General features: G+C 38.2%; 2 protein-coding genes across 2 annotated transcripts in view; one reads left to right on the top strand and one right to left on the bottom strand.

Annotated features, from left to right (window-relative positions):
- Positions 1-18,033, bottom strand: part of LOC149288070 (5'-nucleotidase domain-containing protein 1-like) — a 109,822-nt gene that overhangs the window by 80,609 nt on the left and 11,180 nt on the right. The window lies entirely within an intron of this gene.
- On the top strand, positions 9,316-16,460 carry LOC149288071 (uncharacterized). Its single transcript, XM_089492145.1, has 2 exons — positions 9,316-9,460; positions 14,596-16,460. The coding sequence occupies exons 1-2, from the start codon at positions 9,316-9,318 to the stop codon at positions 16,458-16,460; spliced, it is 2,010 nt and encodes a 669-aa protein (XP_089348271.1).

The following is an 18,033-nucleotide window of genomic DNA, read 5'->3' on the forward strand; positions in this document are numbered from 1 at the left end:
CTTCATAGAAGCCTCAGCGTAAGTGAAGGTGAGTAACGGAGGCTGTCTGTGCGATGCAGACCCCCACCGGCTGACAGAGAGGCTGATCCTCTGTCAGCCGGTGGGGGTCTAAACGATGCGCACAGACAGCCTCCGTTACTGCCCTTCACTTACGCGGAGGCTTCTATGAAGTCAGTAACGGAGCCGGGTAGAGAGGCAGAGTGATGTATGGGAGGGGGGAGGAGTCAGAGGGGTGTATGGGAGGGGGAGAGAGACGGAAGTGAGAGACCGGCCGACAGTGAGGGGAATCCAGGTCCCCTGCAGCGTTGCGGGGGATCTGGATTCTAGTGTTATAATCCGATCTCTGTTTGAGGTCGGATTATAATTTTTATAATCGATAAAAATCGATTCGATTAATCGATAATGAAAATCGTTGACGATTTTCATTATCGATTATTATCGATTTTATCTATTAGTTGTTTCAGCCCTAATATTAATTTAATCTCACCAGAAAGCACTTACTTAAAGCAGATTTAATAGTCACAGTTCAGTCGAAGGAAGGCAAGGAGTACATGTGCCACCACTACTTAGCCTGGTGTGTGTTAGTGTTGATCCTCCTGAAAGGCTCTTATGTAAAGGACTACAAACCATATCAGGCTCTGCATTTGTGTTGCTTTTTGAATCCCGCCAATTAAACCCCCCTTGGGCATACTTAAGAGTCTATTATCTTTTTATTTTCATAAGTCGTATGACACTACTGAAAGGCAACGGGCCCGAAGTTGCTGCTCATTTTGCACCATAAAAGGAGGATGATGGCTATTGTTCACCTTTTTCCTAAACAAATGCATGAAAAATGTATTTGATTAAATTAATACTTTTATACAGACATTCTCTCTCTATGCTCTTTAAAGAAGTCTTGAACTGCAGTTTGACAGGGCAAAGGAATATTCTGTGTAATATTTTTGCAAGCCCCTCCCTTTCCTAAAGGAAAATAACATTTAAAAAATAAACATTTAGTGGGCTAGTTTTGTGTTTCCTCAAATTTATACTCTCTGATATGATGCCAGGTGATACTTTCTATAAAGTCACATATATCATGGTGGTCACGTGACATAAACAGATTGATAACAGACCATTTTTAGGTATACTAAACTGAACCTAAATGACCTGTCATTACAATACATATGTTCAAGGAATATGACAAAACTAGGATTCACAGACTAAGACTAACTGATACATTAGTTCACATGAGGCACATACTTGCAAACTTAAATCATTGGTTACAAAATATCTATTAAACTCAATGGAACGTTGTAATTGGTAATTAAATCAATTTCACCTGGTAGCATAGAGACTTGCTCCTGTTCTCAGGAACATTTACAAGTAAATGGGTGACAATAACCCAGCTTTAGTTAGATACTAACAAAATATGTGTAGGACAGTACTCGTATCTCAGAATGCTTCTGGTATCACAGCAGATCACGTAAGGTCCAGTGTAGTGGCTGTTGGTAGTGGTCACGCCAATGCCTCCCAATTTTACCATACAGAGAGGTAACATTTGCCACCAGTGTCACATCATGGGTAGTTTAACAGTGCCAGTCTATAACTCACTCCTAGAATATATAAAAATTTGTGCAATTAATGCTTACCTTCCTCTCCTGGCTAAGTGTTTGCTCTACTGAAAACCATTATACTGTTGCATCGGATGATAAATATCAGGTTTGGGCACAGCAGACTAACAGCTACATTCCCCATTATATGTGGTTGATATTACAAGGCTTAAAGACAGAACACAAGTTCATTTATGTTGTACTTACTAACACAGCACTACAAAAACAAGAACCTTTTAACTTCATTAACCCTGAGTGCTACATAGATGCTTTAGTGGGTGGCCTTGCTACAATGGAAAAAGCTGAGCATTTTTTGTTCATGTGTGTGGGCTGCTTCCTCTAATACTAATAGAATGTGTAAAGGAGGCCACCCACTAGATTAGCTTCCCCTTAAAGTCCTTTGTTCCCGGTATTGCCCTTATGTGATAATTTTGTACAGCTATTTGCAGATATCAAAAATATATAAAATGAAAGAAATGGCATTGTTTTGTTAAAAATAAATATGTAATTCTGGTTTATAGTATGCATAGTTGTGGTGTTTAAAATCAAAAATAGGAAAGCAAGGTTCATACAACCTCAAAGTCATTGTTGATTTTTTTTTTACCTTTAAGATAGGTTAGTTAATTTTATGTTTCTTTTCTTATTGATTCAGAAAGAAAGAATATTAGTTACTATAAAAAGAGACAGTTCGCTAAGAATTAATAAAAGCTGTAAAACACATTTGTATTTAATATACAAATATTATTTCATTTGGTACAAAAATACAAACTTTCCACAAAGAGAAAGGTGAACCAAGAATAAATTGACATAATTATTTTTTGATTCAGTATGTGCATTTGCAATATCATGATATATGCAGGTGTACACATATATATATATATATATATATACACATTTTATTTTTGCGTTAAGATAAGCTTATTTTTAAGTTTTATTGAATAAAAGGAAGACAATAGAAGATAAGATTATATCTCAATAGCGCTGTCGAGTTAGTTTTCCTTATATGTGCAAGTAGGTTGCTCCTTTCTGCATCAAAATAAGATGAAGTATAGATGGAAATTTAGATTATGGTCTATTTCCAGTAATTTACTTTGTACAGAGAGAGACACCAGATGAGAAAGTTAGTTTGCTATGGATCAATTTTTGTTTATCTCTTGATCGTTTCCACTCACTCTAAGTAAGGACAAGCAGGTAGCTCTCCAGCTGCTGAGAAATCCCTTGATTCTCAGCAACTTCTTAGAAAGCTAAAAGTAAATACAAAAACAGGAGTTGTAGTTCAACAACGTCTCCAATAGCGTCTACTCTATGACACATATGAACAGAACTATCATACAACATAAACTGCATGAAAAATCACTGAGATTACAGATTAAGAATAGTGTTGCTCTGAATTTTATTGACCATTTATTCAAGATTATATTAACATTTATTAACATAAACAACTGTATACCTTACATAGCAGTGACTTTATTTTACCAGTGTAATGAATGGCCAATACTATAGAGTGTGCAAAAGTCTAAATCCATGTACCTTTACAGTGTAAAAAAAAAAAAGTTTTGGTAGTGCAGTGAGTTAATACTGTGCAGCGCATAAGTAAATTCTAATAACAAATGTAATAGATTACTGTGTTCTGAAGATATTTCCTGCAAATCATTTTGGCTGATTCAGTGTATACACCTACTTGACATAATCAATCTATTTTATACTGCATATTCTGGAATTGATCTCCTGGAATTTTTTCCTAAGGCTCTCCTGGCTTGGCCAAAATTTGTCAGCTGCATGTCGCTCCAGACTTGGCTAAATGTGGATGTCTGCTTGCCTCAGCTGGCTTAAATCTACTGCTTTTTTGTGACTAAGCTGGTTTGGCTGCAGCTTCACATCAGTTCAGTTTTGCCCATACGTTATGCAGTCTTAATCCCGTGGCAGGTGGCAACCAGACAGTGGTACATGTATAATGGATTAGCAATAATGTTTCCTCCAGTATAATCATGCACCTGTAGACTATTCACATTCACTTAAATGCAGTATTGTTTACTGGTCTTGACACCTATGATTCCATGGGTTGTTGTATATTATTTACTTTGCAGCATATCATCAGTCAGAAATAAAACTGGCTAAGAAAAGTGTTGTGGTATTAACAGCATTCTATTTATTAAAAAAAGTGAGCGGATTAAAGACAGAACAATGCATATTTCCAAGTGTATAGATAAAAAACGATAAGTTAAGTTATTACTGATTATTATTGTTTATAGAATTTAAAAGTGGACCAGTCAATACTACTTTAAGTACAGTTGTATTTATTAACACTACTTATAGTCAATTTATTAAGCAATGGTTTGGGTAAATATAACAATATTTGGTTGCATCTGTATAACAAATACAACAAAATGGACAGGTCCATGCCTGCTTGGAACTTCAACATCTGCTAGCCTGCGCTAAGTTGTGCATGGTTAAAACCATCAGAGGTGTGGCAGAAAGTTTCATGTTAAAGGGGAAATGTACTTTGCTATATAAGTGTTTGGAACTGTTTGTGATTGGGAGTTGTTGAGTTTAGCTGTTTGCGTTGCCTTTAGGGAGGACTGGCTCTACTTTTTACCATGGGGGCTGAGAAAGCCCTCATCTAATCAAGGAATATACTGACAAAACAGCTTAAAAACCGAATAAATAACAGCATTAGTCTCAGTCAAATGCTCTTACAGTTCAACTATAATTAAACACAAGTCAATGAAATTGGAATGGCAACATATTGAAACGTACAAGTCAATGTTTGTGTAATGTGAATTAAATAATACACAGTTATTTAGTCTAGCAGGCATATTATTCAGAAAAAAAAATGTTTTTGCTTTCATCTGGATCAAACAATAGAGGCATATAAATCCCATTGCTAATTTATTAAATTAACATGTTTTATTAAATTAGGGATAAAATGAGAGCATAAAAATGAAGCGGAGTTTACAGATTGCTTGGTTAATTTTTTCATTTTTTCCACTATTTTTACTTTGGTATCTGAAAAATAAAATCAAGACTGTAAATTTGCGAGCAGGGCCCCCTTTTACCTTAGGTATCTGTTTGTTATTATACCAGTTCTATTTTTATAATACTCTTTGAATGTATGTTTTGTAAGAAGCACATAGTAAATTGTTGGGTGTATTTAAATAAGACATAATAAACACACAGTAAAAGAAAATCACCCCCGTGATAAAATCCCATTTTATGAGCAATAGACAAATGATACATTTGTATAAAAATCCCCCTAAAACTATATGCAGAAGCATGTAATGTCACACTATGAATGAATGGCATGGAATACTATTTTAGCTGGTTTAAACAAGCCTTGTGGGCCTATAAAAAAGTCTTAGACCCAAAGAAAACAAATGTGATCATGGGAAAGTTTTGAATTTAAAGAGTCATAATGCTGCAAATAAATCCATTTATAAAATACAGTATATTGTACAGCCCATCGGGCAACCCAGTATACACTGTACCTGCAACGGTTGTAGTAGTAGTTTCTGCTAACATGCATGGACAGTAGACCTTTAAAGCACTTTACACAATGAAATTAACAATATCATGTTATATATTAATGCATACCCAAGCGTACTTGTGTAGGAGCCTCAGTCTGTCCTTTACACCTAAATAGGGCTGCAACAACTAATCGATAAAATCGATAATAATCGATAATGAAAATCGTTGCCAACGAATTTCATTATCGATTAGTTGAATCGATTTTTATCGATTATTAAATGAGGGTTTTTTCAGAGCAAATGCTCTGAAAAATACCCCTCATTATATAATCCGTTTAGTCTGACTCACAGCAGCAGCTCCTACTTACCATCCCCTCCCTGTAATCACTGTGACAACTGGCCCCGCCCCCTTCCTTCTCCCAGAAGGCCAGAACCACATGGCTGTGACACTCATCTAACTGTAAGTATAAAATTAATATTTGGGCTACTGAAAGTTAGGGGAGGTGGGAGTTAATTTAGGGGCAGTTAGGGTTAATGGGGTGTTTAGGGTTAATTTAGGGGCAGTTATGGTTAATAGGGTGTTTAGGGTTAATTTAGGGACAGTTATGGTTAATAGGGTGTTTAGGGTTAATTTAGGGGCAGATATGGTTAATAGGGTGTTTAGGGTTAATTTAGGGGCAGCTATGGTTAATGGTGTGTTTAGGGTTAATTTAGGAGCAGCTGTGGTTAATGGGGTGTTTGGGGTTAATTTGAGGCAGTTTTGGTTAATGGTATGTTTAGGGTTAATTTAGGGGCTGTTGTGGTTCATGGGGTCTTTAGGGTTAATTTAGGGGATGCTGTGGTTGATGGGGTCTTTAGGGTTAATTTAGGGGCAGTTATGGTTAATGGGGTGTTTAGGGTTAATTTAATGATGAGGACTGAGGGTTAATTTTATTAATTTATTAAAGTTAACTTAAGGTGCAGTTAGAGATAAAGGGGGGCAAACTAAGGGACATCTAAATCCTGGGGCAGTGAAGATTAACCCAGTACTTATTTATAAAAGTATGGTCTGTGACTCTGAGGGGACTATGAGATATCTGGGGTTATAAGGCATATCTGGGGAGGACGGAGTGACATATCTGGGGGTATAAGGCATATAGGGTATATAAGGCATATGTGGGGAGGGCAGTGTGGCATGTCTGGGGAGGACAGAGTGGTGTATCAGGGTGTATAAGGCAGATCTGGGGCCACAGTGGCATATCTGGGGGTAGAGTGGAGTGGCATATGTGGGGAGGGCAGTGTGGCATGTCTGGGAGGCAGTGTGGCATGTCTGGGGAGGATGGAGTGGTGTATCAGGCACAGTGGCATATGTGGGAGGCAGCGTGGAGTGGCATATGTGGGAGGCAGCGTGGAGTGGCATATGTGGGAGGCAGAGTGGAGTGGTATATGTGGGACGTGGAGTGGCATATGTGGGAGGCAGCGTGGAGTGGCATATGTGGGAGGCAGCGTGGAGTGGCATATGTGAGAGGCAGCGTGGAGTGGCATATGTGGGAGGCAGCGTGGAGTGGCATATGTGGGAGGCAGAGTGGAGTGGCATATGTGGGAGGCAGCGTGGAGTGGCATATGTGAGAGGCAGCGTGGAGTGGCATATGTGAGAGGCAGCGTGGAGTGGCATATGTGGGAGGCAGCGTGGAGTGGCATATGTGGGAGGCAGAGTGGAGTGGCATATGTGGGAGGCAGCGTGGAGTGGCATATGTGGGAGGCAGCGTGGAGTGGCATATGTGGGAGGCAGCGTGGAGTGGTATATGTGGGAGGCAGAGTGGCATATGTGGGAGGCAGAGTGGCATATGTGGGAGGCAGCGTGGAATGGCATATGTGGGAGGCAGCGTGGAGTGGCATATGTGGGAGGCAGCGTGGCATGTCTGGGAGGCAGCGTGGCAAGCCTGGGCTCAAACGTGCATAAATTGGGGGGGGCTGGTTGCGAAATAAAGGCAAGAAATGCATTTTATCAAAGTTTTTTTTATTATGCTGTTTGTATTTAATATAATTTGTTTATTACATTATTTTAAATAAATGAAAAATTTACATTCATTTTTTATCCGATTAATCGAAAAAATAATCGGCCAACTAATCGATTATGAAAATAATCGTTAGCTGCAGCCCTACACCTAAATACCTCTTACTTATTCTCATATCCTAGCTCAAAATGTTTGATAGGTCTGAGTGTGTCACAGCCTGAAATTTCATTATGGTGTGCATTGTAAGAGTAGAAAATGATGTTAAATGAAACTGTTACTTCAACACATTTTTGTAAATGCCTTACTGGGTTACATTAATAGCGATCAACAAGTCTCAAAGCCACACTAGAAGTCTACAAAAGCGCCATCATTTGGCCATTTGAAATGTTGATGCACAGAGCAGAAACCTACATGGTGTGACTGGATGAGGTACAAAATAAGACCAAGTATCATATGATGTGTCTGAAGGCAACGGGTGCCCTGTGCATTGTATTAGCAAGAGCAGCGTGAAATGTAAGGATTAATATCTTAAGGTTACAAAATCAGTATGAAAAATGAGGGTTCATCATTGGTCAACAGGAAAAAGAAGTAGTAAAATGTTGGACAAGAACAAGTAGAATAGCTCATTGCCATGATAATAGAGGCGTTATACGTCCAAAAAAAGGTTTACATGCCCTTTAATGTTAAAATTATTGTAACCTGATATTTTGACATTTAAGTTATAAAGCTAAGCAGAAATATAAAGCTGAATTATTTTATAGGGTAGCAAAGACTGAGATTGCAGTGATATTAATTCAGGATGAAAACAACTGCTAGGCACTCTAATTATTGCACAATAAAATAACAGAGCTTGTTAATGTAAAATGGCCCCTATTCTGAAATCAAAATTTTCATTAATTAACAATCACATAATTTCTCCATCTATGTTTGTAAATGCACACACAGTTCCTGAGAGTCACAACAATAAAGGTATATAATCTGATTATAATCCTGAGATAACGACCTTCATTTTAGAGCATTCACAAGGTGAGTCAAGATGAATTAGATAGATATTCTTGCCAGGGCTTCGGTTAAAAAAACCCCAAAACATTGCAATCTTTACTGAGCTGCTGAACTTGCGGGAAAACCGCTGGCAACTCAGCATGGGAAGCACATTCGCAGACAATTCCAGATTGTGGACAGGCATGCACCAAGCTTTCAGAATAGTTATCTACCTGTTACTGAAGAAATACCATTGAAAGTTGCACAGTCCAGTTTGGATTTGACTGTTCATATGCACCAGCCCAAATGTGGTGTTGGTTAAGGAGTAACATTAGGAAGCTAGGATTTACTCCTGGAGCTTTAACTCTATGTCCTTACAAGAACACCAAGATGTCTCCTGCAAACAGCACTATAAATATAGACTGACACCCTTGGTCATGTTCCAATAAAGGTAAAACCACTACAGTGGGGTGGAATTGGCTTGATACAGCATTCCTGCACCAAACAACTCAGTCTATAATTAATGTTTGGCATGCATAGGGAGGAGCTTTCCTTTAGCAACTTAATATTACATTTCATAAAGAGTATAAATAAAAGAATCACAGCAGAACTCTTTTGACAAATATTTCTTCACACTTCTATAAGAGAAAAGAAAAAAGAATGTGCACATTTTCAGTACTTCAATTCTTCTCCAGATCAAAGGATGTTTTCTCACTTTGTCATGGTAATTTTTATTACTAAGTAAGGAAGACATAAGACCAACAAGTCTGCCTTCAGTTTGTGGGAACCTAAACCAGGAGCTGGAAATTATCTTTTTACTATTGAATGTGGATTCATAAAATTAGGTAAATGTAAAATGCATTTTGTATGTTCTTATATTTTATTCCTTCCTTTTAAATCTGTTTCTTTTCTGTCTGAAGTTCTAAAACATGCTTGAGGGAACTGTCAGTTATTGGTCTGCACTGCGCTGAAATTCAGAATAGAAATAGACTATGCTTTTCATTCAGCCTTAGACCTTCAGACAGCATCATTCTTAGCTCATAGACAAGCTATGTAGGAAGCAACTTTAACAAATCTATATTTTCAAGCATAAACCGGATGTCTACATTAGTCGAAGCCAAGAATACAAAAGGTACTAGGAACCTACTATCTTTTTAAGATCAAAGACAGATTATGTTTTGGGATGTATTAAGAAAAGTCTTAAATTACCAGTTGTTTAATGTAAGGAAAAAGAAACCTCAGAGACAATATTTCTGTTTTCTATACAGAAAAAGGCTTGGGAATATGCATTTACAAGCCAGCATCCTTCTGCTGCTGGTTTCTCCAAATTTTGTCTATACCGTTGGCTATTATCCCGAAAAACATGCACAGCAACCTAGCATGAAAGGACCTTCACTACCATTCCGGCCCTTTAATACTAAAAGTCAAGGTAAGGCTGTTTTTATTTTTTTTATGCATGTTTGATGAATTATTAAGCGATTTATAATTTAATCCAAGTTATAAATGCATACGAAAACATTGCCTACTAACCTAGTATGGGCTATATGTAATGTTATAACAGGTCTTTGCATTATATAAATAAAAATCATGTAATATACTTTTCTTAACGTTTTCAATATGTGGTGTTCCAATAAACTGGTTTATGTATTCCAACATTTGTACATTATATGATTATATATGAAACACACAGAGGGAAAGCCTCCTATGAGCTACATAAGGGAAGGCAGATAATCCTTATCGACACATTTTCCTATGTGATATAAAGAAAACATTTCAGTACAGCCAATGTGTCTTAACCATTACACAATAAATAAGTATATCTAGATATAGCACTGTTTTATTGTTGGGTATATAAAACTATATACATAATGATAACACTTTTATAACACTTTTAATCTCCAATAACAATTACGGGGACACATTTGTATAAGCTTATGTGTACTAGACTTGTACCTACAAAACTATTTCAGTATTAAATTATTTTGAAAATTCTTATTATCCCGGCATTATATGGCAATAGACGATGAATGGATGGATGGCTAGATAGGTGGAAACACAGACCAATAGATTGTAGAAACAAGAGAAAGTTTCTTAACAGCACAAACACTTTCCAGAGTTCATGGCAAGCAGAACAGTCAGGTTTCTAAATGAGAGATTTGCAAACCTGAGAATATGTGTAATAAACAACATATTTCTACAATTTTGCTAATAGTAAATATTTTATCAGATAACCTACAAAACTATGGGCAACTCCGTGACTAATAATGTATGCAAATAATTGCAGAAGGGAATCATTTAGTATCGCTTTCATATGCATATTTATGTGAAAGTAAAAAGGAAAAGCCATGTGGCTTTTGAAGGAAAAATATATATTTTCTTGCTGTAGTAAAAACAGAAGGATATATTTATTCCAAAGCAGCAAGCATGTGGCCACAAAAGTAGGTATGACAGATGGGAAATGGGTTTTCAGTGGCCATCAGGTGGTTGTATACCTTCTTTTTGAGCATATCAAGTGTTAAGTGCAATCTCAGGAGGGTAAAATGAATCAGTTGTATCAAGTCAGTTCATGAATCAAACTGTAGCCTCAAGAGTGGTTAGGATAGATGAGAAAGGGGTTTTCAGTGACCATCAGGTGGTTGTACACAGAGCCAGCTATTACATGGGTCTTGGTGGGTCTATGAAACCCAGGTGGCACTTTTACAGGGATGGGAATTTGCCACTCCAAGGCAAATTCTCTCTGGTGCTGTTAAGGTTGAGGAAGGTTTAAATCACATTGCCTGACCTTGTGTTAGTAGTGCGGCAGCTCGTCCTGCACTAATGAAAGGCTGAGGCTCTATTCGTAAGTATGCTAGTTTGGTGACTGGCCATGTTAGTGCGCGGTGACTGTGGGTATGTTAGTGTGGCAATGACTGGATGTGTTTCTGGGTATGCTAGTGTGGCAGTGACTGTTTCTGGGTATGCTAGTGTGGCGGTGACTGTTTCTGGGTAAGCTAGTGTGACTGTGTGTGTGTCTGGGTATGTTAATGTAGTGACTGTGTGTGTATATATGTCAGGGTATGTTAATTTGTGTGTTTGTTAGTGTGTGTGTGTGTGTATTTATGTCAGGCAGCACAGTATCTTGGTCTGGCCTTGGTTGTACACTTCCCTTTTGAGCATGATACCATGTGTGGAGCACAATTATGTGAAGGTAAAAACACAGCACAAGTTTTCTGTCCATCACTGATCTAGTGATTTAATAAAACGATGGTGTCCGTTCTATAATTTCTTCGTATTTGACGAAATTCATCCAACATTTTCATTTTTGGAAATCCCATTTGTTTGTTTGTCTGGTTGCCATGGATAGAAGAAAGAGGGTTAAGGATACTAGTATATCTGTTTTTTTTGTATTGAAAGATGCATCACAGCCATTGGACAAGCCCTCAGCATGATGTGACAGGAGGTAGCTAATTGGCTAAAATGGTGAAATTCTCCTCCTCTTAGTGTAGTTTAAATGGTGGCCGCAGCGATAGAATGAATGAACAAAGATTTTCATATTGCACACATTTCTTTTTGGTTTCTTTCATCCAATGTTGCATTTATTTGTTCATTATTCGAACAAATGGTTGAAACAGTCCCAAAACGAATGCACAAGTCAAACGTATGTGTGTGTGTGTATATAATATATATATATATATATATATATATATATATATATATAAAATTATAGATAAATATAAAGAAGATGAACCGGAAAAAACAAAAGCACATCTGTCTTTGGTATGTCCTTTTTCCAATGTTTAATATTAAATTAAATGATATCAAGTTTCCAGATATTATAACAAAAAAGGGTATATTTTACATTTTTGATGATTTTATGGTTTAAGTGCCATGTCAAACAATAACCCCACAAATTACTCAAACAATATTTTAAATTTCCCAATAAAACCTCAAAAAGATAATAGTCTATCTTCTGAAATAATTTTATTGGTGAAATTTTAAGGACAACTTGTAAGCAAACTTCTTTTATGTTTTTTCTAAAGCAGCAACGACAACTGTGCATCATTGCGTGCCCTATCTGTATTTCTGTTTCAAATGCTTTTTTCTGACCTTATTTGATCACCCATTTTACTCATCTAAAATAGCTAATGAAAAAACCTGCTACAAAGATTATTTGTCCTGAGTTACCCAATGTTTTTATGATTTTTGCAACATCGAAAAACAGTTGCATGGGCTCCGTGGCAGCATATTGCTATTTAAAAAAAACAAAAAACCTAACTAGTCATTCCGCCCCCACCTCTCATTTGGGACATCTTTCAAGCCAGCCAATTCAATTGACCCCATCAAACCATATACCGTATTTGCTCTATTATAAGACAAGTTTTTTTTCAGAGCAAATGCTCTGAAAAATACCGCTCGACTTATATGCAAGGTCGTCTTATAATCAGACCTCAAATAGAGGTCTAACTACAAGAATAAGATCCAGATCCCCGCAGGGCTGCAGGGGACCCAGTTCCTCTCTCTGGTAGCTGGTGGACGTCTTCAAGATGCACACAGACAACCCCTGCTGCTACCCCACACGGGCATGACGTGACCTTCCGGTGCTCACTCATAGAAGTCCCTGCGGAAGTATGGGGTAGCCTTGGAGGTTAGCTGCGTGCAACACGCAGATGTCCACCAGCTGCCCCCACAAAACACCAGGGAGTCTGAAGCGCTGGGGACAATCTAGGGATGCTTCGGTAAGTCAAGGGGGCATATAAGGAGGAATAAGACATATTAGGGAGGCAGAGTGGCAAATAGGGGGTATAAGGCATATCAGGGGGGGCAGAGTAGCATATAGGGGGGCAAAGTAGCATATCAGGGAGGCATTGTAGCATACAGGGGGTATAAGGAATATCAGGGAGGCAGAGTGATATATTGGGGGCTATAAAGCATTTCTGGGGCAGAGTAGCAAGCCGTGGGGCAGATATGGATACCTGGGGGCAGAGTGGCGAAAAAAAAGGAAATAAAAACCAAAATTCTTTTTTTTCAATCATAGTTTTTATTAAATATAAAAAAATAGTTTACATGTGAATTAATATTTACTAATAAAACTCTTACAGTGAAGTCTTATATTCAGGCATTTTCTTTTTTTCTAAATTAATATTCAAATTTTGGGGGGTCGTCTTATAATTGAGCAAATACGGTATGTTTGAAAGCTAGACACCCCAGAATACTACTATTTGAACTCTTTCCATGCATTAACTCTACTACAGCCTTTGTGGTAGTATTTAGTTTTTGGTTATTTTTTCCACACACACTGTATATCAGGTATACATTTCCAGCTCCTGGTATATGTCACTATAAAACAACATCCCAATGTGTGTCCAGCTACATCTTTTGAGTGATACCACCCATGCGTTTGTTTGTTGGGTTCTTTGGTGGCTAAAAGGCTACCGTTGGGACATGCACAAATCATTTTTTTCAATTTGGAATTGTGACATCTGGTCATTCTGCCACCATGTCCTATTTGGGACATCTTTGAAGACAGCCAATTCAATTTACCCCATCAAACCCTACATTTTTGAAAACTAGACTGTTACTACATTTTAATGTAACTAATTTTTTCTCATTTTTTATTTATTTTACTAATCACATTGTGATTGGTAAACTGGGCTCCACTGACTTGCATGTTTTAATGCAGTACCTGAGTTAGGTCTGGACAGACCCTCTTGGTAACTTGATCAGTTACCAAGTGATCAGACGGGACCCCTGCAGCAGTTTTTAGGTGTTGCTAAATGCCCCAATATCAAGGCATTATGGCAACAGCGATTTCTATACCCATTTAACCCCTCATGACATATCAGGTACAATTGTCATTAAAAGGATGCATTTCTGTAATGTGGCATGTCAATTGTTGTTAAGGGGTTAAGGTAACACACCTATAAACAACATACTTTACCAAGAAAAATCAATTTTTTTTCTACAAAGTTTAGATATTCTAGCTAGGCATAGGCAAATGATGCAGTGCATCACATGATGTAACGGTACAAAGGCAATAAATACGTTTTTCACAATGAATGGAGACAAACACGTTTGTCACAACACAACACAAAGCAGGGTAGGCAGACATTAAAGAGGTTAAATGTCATAAATAAAGAAAGACAACCTTATAAGAAAAAGCACTTATTCACAACTATACTATGCCACCTAAAGACAGCGATCAGCTTTTTTAAATGGTTTTCATCAAGTTTAAATTTATCATTTGCTCTCCCAAGGTATAGGTTATAAAAATTCCCAGGTATCTTTACCATTAAGTGGCTCTTTATTTTCTCTAGATCCCTCTTACGCTTCTGAATCACTTTTTTTGATCCTTAGAAACACTGGTTCTGCATTTCTTATAGTTGAAAGTAAGGTAGTGATGCAACTGAGCTTGGACTTGATGATGCATCATTCATATATAGTCAGAGGAGCAATGAATGGTTCCTGTGTGATGAAGCATTACTTTCACGGCTTCTTAATTTTATTGGAAAAAAACATTTAAACAAGTTCACTTTGTCTTGTACTGCATCACCAACACATTGAAAATAATATATTATTTTCTTTCAGTTATTCCAAGTGCACCTGAACAAGGCCCTCCAGGTCCCCCCGGACCAATAGGTCCTAGAGGACAACCTGGACCACCAGGACCACAAGGAAAGCCAGGTTATGGAACCCCGGGGCCACAAGGGCCACAAGGAGTGCAAGGGCCACCAGGATTTTCATCTATTGGAAAACCAGGATTTCCAGGCATACCAGGAAAGAATGGAGAACGTGGCTATCAAGGAGAGAAGGGGGACATTGGGCCTACTGGACTACCTGGACCTAGGGGCCAACAAGGACCTCCTGGACTTCCAGGTCCTGCTGGATTTGCAGCTACTGGAAAGCCAGGCCTTCAGGGGACTGTAGGAAACCCAGGGCCAAGAGGGGTTCCTGGACTGAAAGGTGAACCTGGCATTCCTGGTCTCAATGGTGCAAAGGGACAAAATGGCTATGGCGTTCCAGGTCAACCGGGTGAAAGAGGACCTCCTGGATTACCAGGGCAACCTGGGCCTCAGGGTCCCACTGGGATCGGCAGACCTGGAGTAAATGGTCTTCCTGGGCAACCAGGAAAATTAGGAGAAAGAGGCTTACCCGGTGTACAAGGAGTGCAAGGTCTTCCAGGTCCCCAGGGCCTGCCAGGCCAACCTGGGCAGCCAGGCATTGGAAAGCCTGGATTAAATGGTGCTCCAGGAATGCCAGGTTCAGCTGGACCAAAAGGGCAACCAGGAATTCCCGGCATACCAGGGCCACCAGGACTGCAAGGTTATGGCAAACCAGGGTTACCAGGAATGAAAGGCAATAGAGGACTTGATGGAACCACTGGTGTTCCTGGAATAAAGGGTGACCAGGGACCAGTTGGTCTTCCAGGGCCACCAGGAACACCTGGGTTGCCAGGCAATCAAGGTATGCAAGGACCTAGAGGGATGCCAGGAGACATTGGTTTACCAGGGAGCAAAGGAGAGGCTGGACTAAAAGGTTCTATAGGCGTTACAGGACCTAAAGGTGACAGAGGTTTGCAAGGGCTTGATGGAAAACCAGGATATCCAGGTGAGCCAGGGCTTGCTGGTCCAAAGGGATATCCAGGTACACCAGGTCAAAAGGGAGAAAAGGGCATTATGGGACCTCCCGGTGTACCAGGAGTAAGTGGCCCTGTCGGTCCAAGAGGAGAATTGGGTTACAATGGGGAACCAGGACCAAGAGGAGCCACAGGAATACCTGGTATGAGAGGACCAGTGGGACCTCCAGGCATTCCAGGTCTTCCTGGTCAGAAAGGGGAGCAAGGTGTCCCAGGATTACAAGGCCCAGCTGGCTTTGCAACAAATGGCATACAAGGACCAATGGGGCCACCTGGAATTCCAGGTCCAAGAGGAATAAATGGTGAGCCAGGGTTACCAGGACAACCAGGGCCACCAGGGCCACCTGGTCCAGTTATAATGCCACATCACATACCAGATGGCTATGCAAAATCAGGTCAGATTCAGAGTCTTAGGGAGATTCAGGCATCAGCTTTTACTGCTGTTCTCTCTACAGCCTATCCACCAGTGGGAGTGCCTATAAAATTTGACAAAATCTTGTACAATAAACAAAACCATTATGACTCTCGAACTGGAATATTTACATGTAGGATACCAGGAATTTATTACTTTTCTTACCATGTGCATGTTAAAGGCACAAATATCTGGGTTGCACTGTATAAAAATGGCACTCCTGTAATGTACACATATGATGAATACAAAAAAGGATATCTTGACCAGGCATCAGGTAGTGCAGTTCTAGACCTAACTGAAAATGATCAAGTGTGGCTTCAGTTACCTAATGCAGAATCTAATGGCTTATACTCTTCTGATTATATACATTCCTCCTTCTCTGGATTCTTATTTGGCCTAACATAATAACAACATAAAGGACCAACTAAATTGTATGCTTGAAAAACCAGTGTGTTATTTGTTAATTTGAAAGATATTTGTGTTTCTTAACAAAAATGATAGCAGAAAAAATGAAAAATAATATTTCTAATACAGTATTTGTTTAGGTGCATGCATTATAAGAACGTTAAGTTTAAAATGATTGACAGTTTAAATTTTTCTGCTGTGAATTTATTAACATGCCCATATAATGGTTGTTTCCAATTTTTTTAATATTATAACTCAAATTCCCTTAACTATAATCCCTTAAGTGCAACTAATCTTCTTGAGATAGAAGTTTTTTTAGTTTTTGTTTCCAATATGATGATACAATTACTGCTACACAATCAGAATGCTATTCCTCAGATCCTACTCTACCAAAAACAGATTAATATACCATTTATTAAACTTGCGGATCCTTCTCTTTATCTCCTGGTTAGCTATACAGATTTAGTTGATATTACTTGCACTGGAATACCCCATTTTAAGAAATTCTCTGCTTCGAAACAGGGGAGCTAGATCACTAAACAAATGGCTTTAGCTCTAGGTGAAAAAAATATTCAACAATATCATTTTAAACAAGTAAAATTTTAAGCAGCTTAATTTTTAAAGCATTTTTAAATATACATTGTTAGAAAAAAAAAAAAAAAAAGTGGTGGAGAATTGAATCATGGGGAAATGAACTTACCCCCTTATTACAAAAAAACCTCTGGCTAGCAATCTGTCAAATGTCCATTTTACCACAACATATCTACTGCTACACATTTAACCATCCTTTTGGCTTCTAAAATCACAACCCCTTCCTGATCCCCTCATCTCTGCACTGGCTTCTAGTTCCACAATGCAACCTCTTAAGATCATAAAACTCTCACAATCCTTGGGATCCCCCTCCAATGGCCAATAATAATTTAGACTCATGACCTGATCCTATTGTTTTTTTGTTCTTGTTATCAGTTGATGTTTGGATGTTAAGTCATTTGTGAGTAAATAGCATAATTACGCACAATTACAAAGTACTTACAAAACTATTAAGATTTAAAAAAAAACATACACAGAAATAATTTGTTTCAGGATGTATAAGAGTACATGTTAGAAGCTTCACGTATACAGCACTTGCAAACTGAACAGGTAACTGTTGTTTTCAAACAGATAATATTAGTGAGTGTATGATGATCGACCACAGTTCAGCAGGTACTTAACAGTGACTAAAACACATTTTTCTGCATTTTTTTGCATCAATGTAATGTAGGTCATTATACACAGAATTGCAAACTATATTTCTGAACACACACGTGTGTATATATATATAAATATATATTAATATACCTACATACACATATTTCATACCCCATGCCAGTATCAATCATGCAACACAATCAAGATTGTGTAGAAAAATAGTAAAACTCCACCCAATGTATCGGTTTGTCTTAGTCTTTCAATTCTAGTCTTGTCATGCCCCTTGAATATATGTGTTATAAAATGTGTAGCATAATTGTGGGCGCTATATAAATAAAAGATAATGATAATAATAATCAAACTGCTAACATGGAAAATGTATATG

This window comes from Sceloporus occidentalis, unplaced genomic scaffold (assembly GCF_023333645.1).
Source record: "Sceloporus occidentalis isolate IW3139 unplaced genomic scaffold, rSceOcc1.0.p SCAF_54, whole genome shotgun sequence".
Classification (NCBI taxonomy): Eukaryota; Metazoa; Chordata; class Lepidosauria; order Squamata; family Phrynosomatidae; genus Sceloporus; species Sceloporus occidentalis.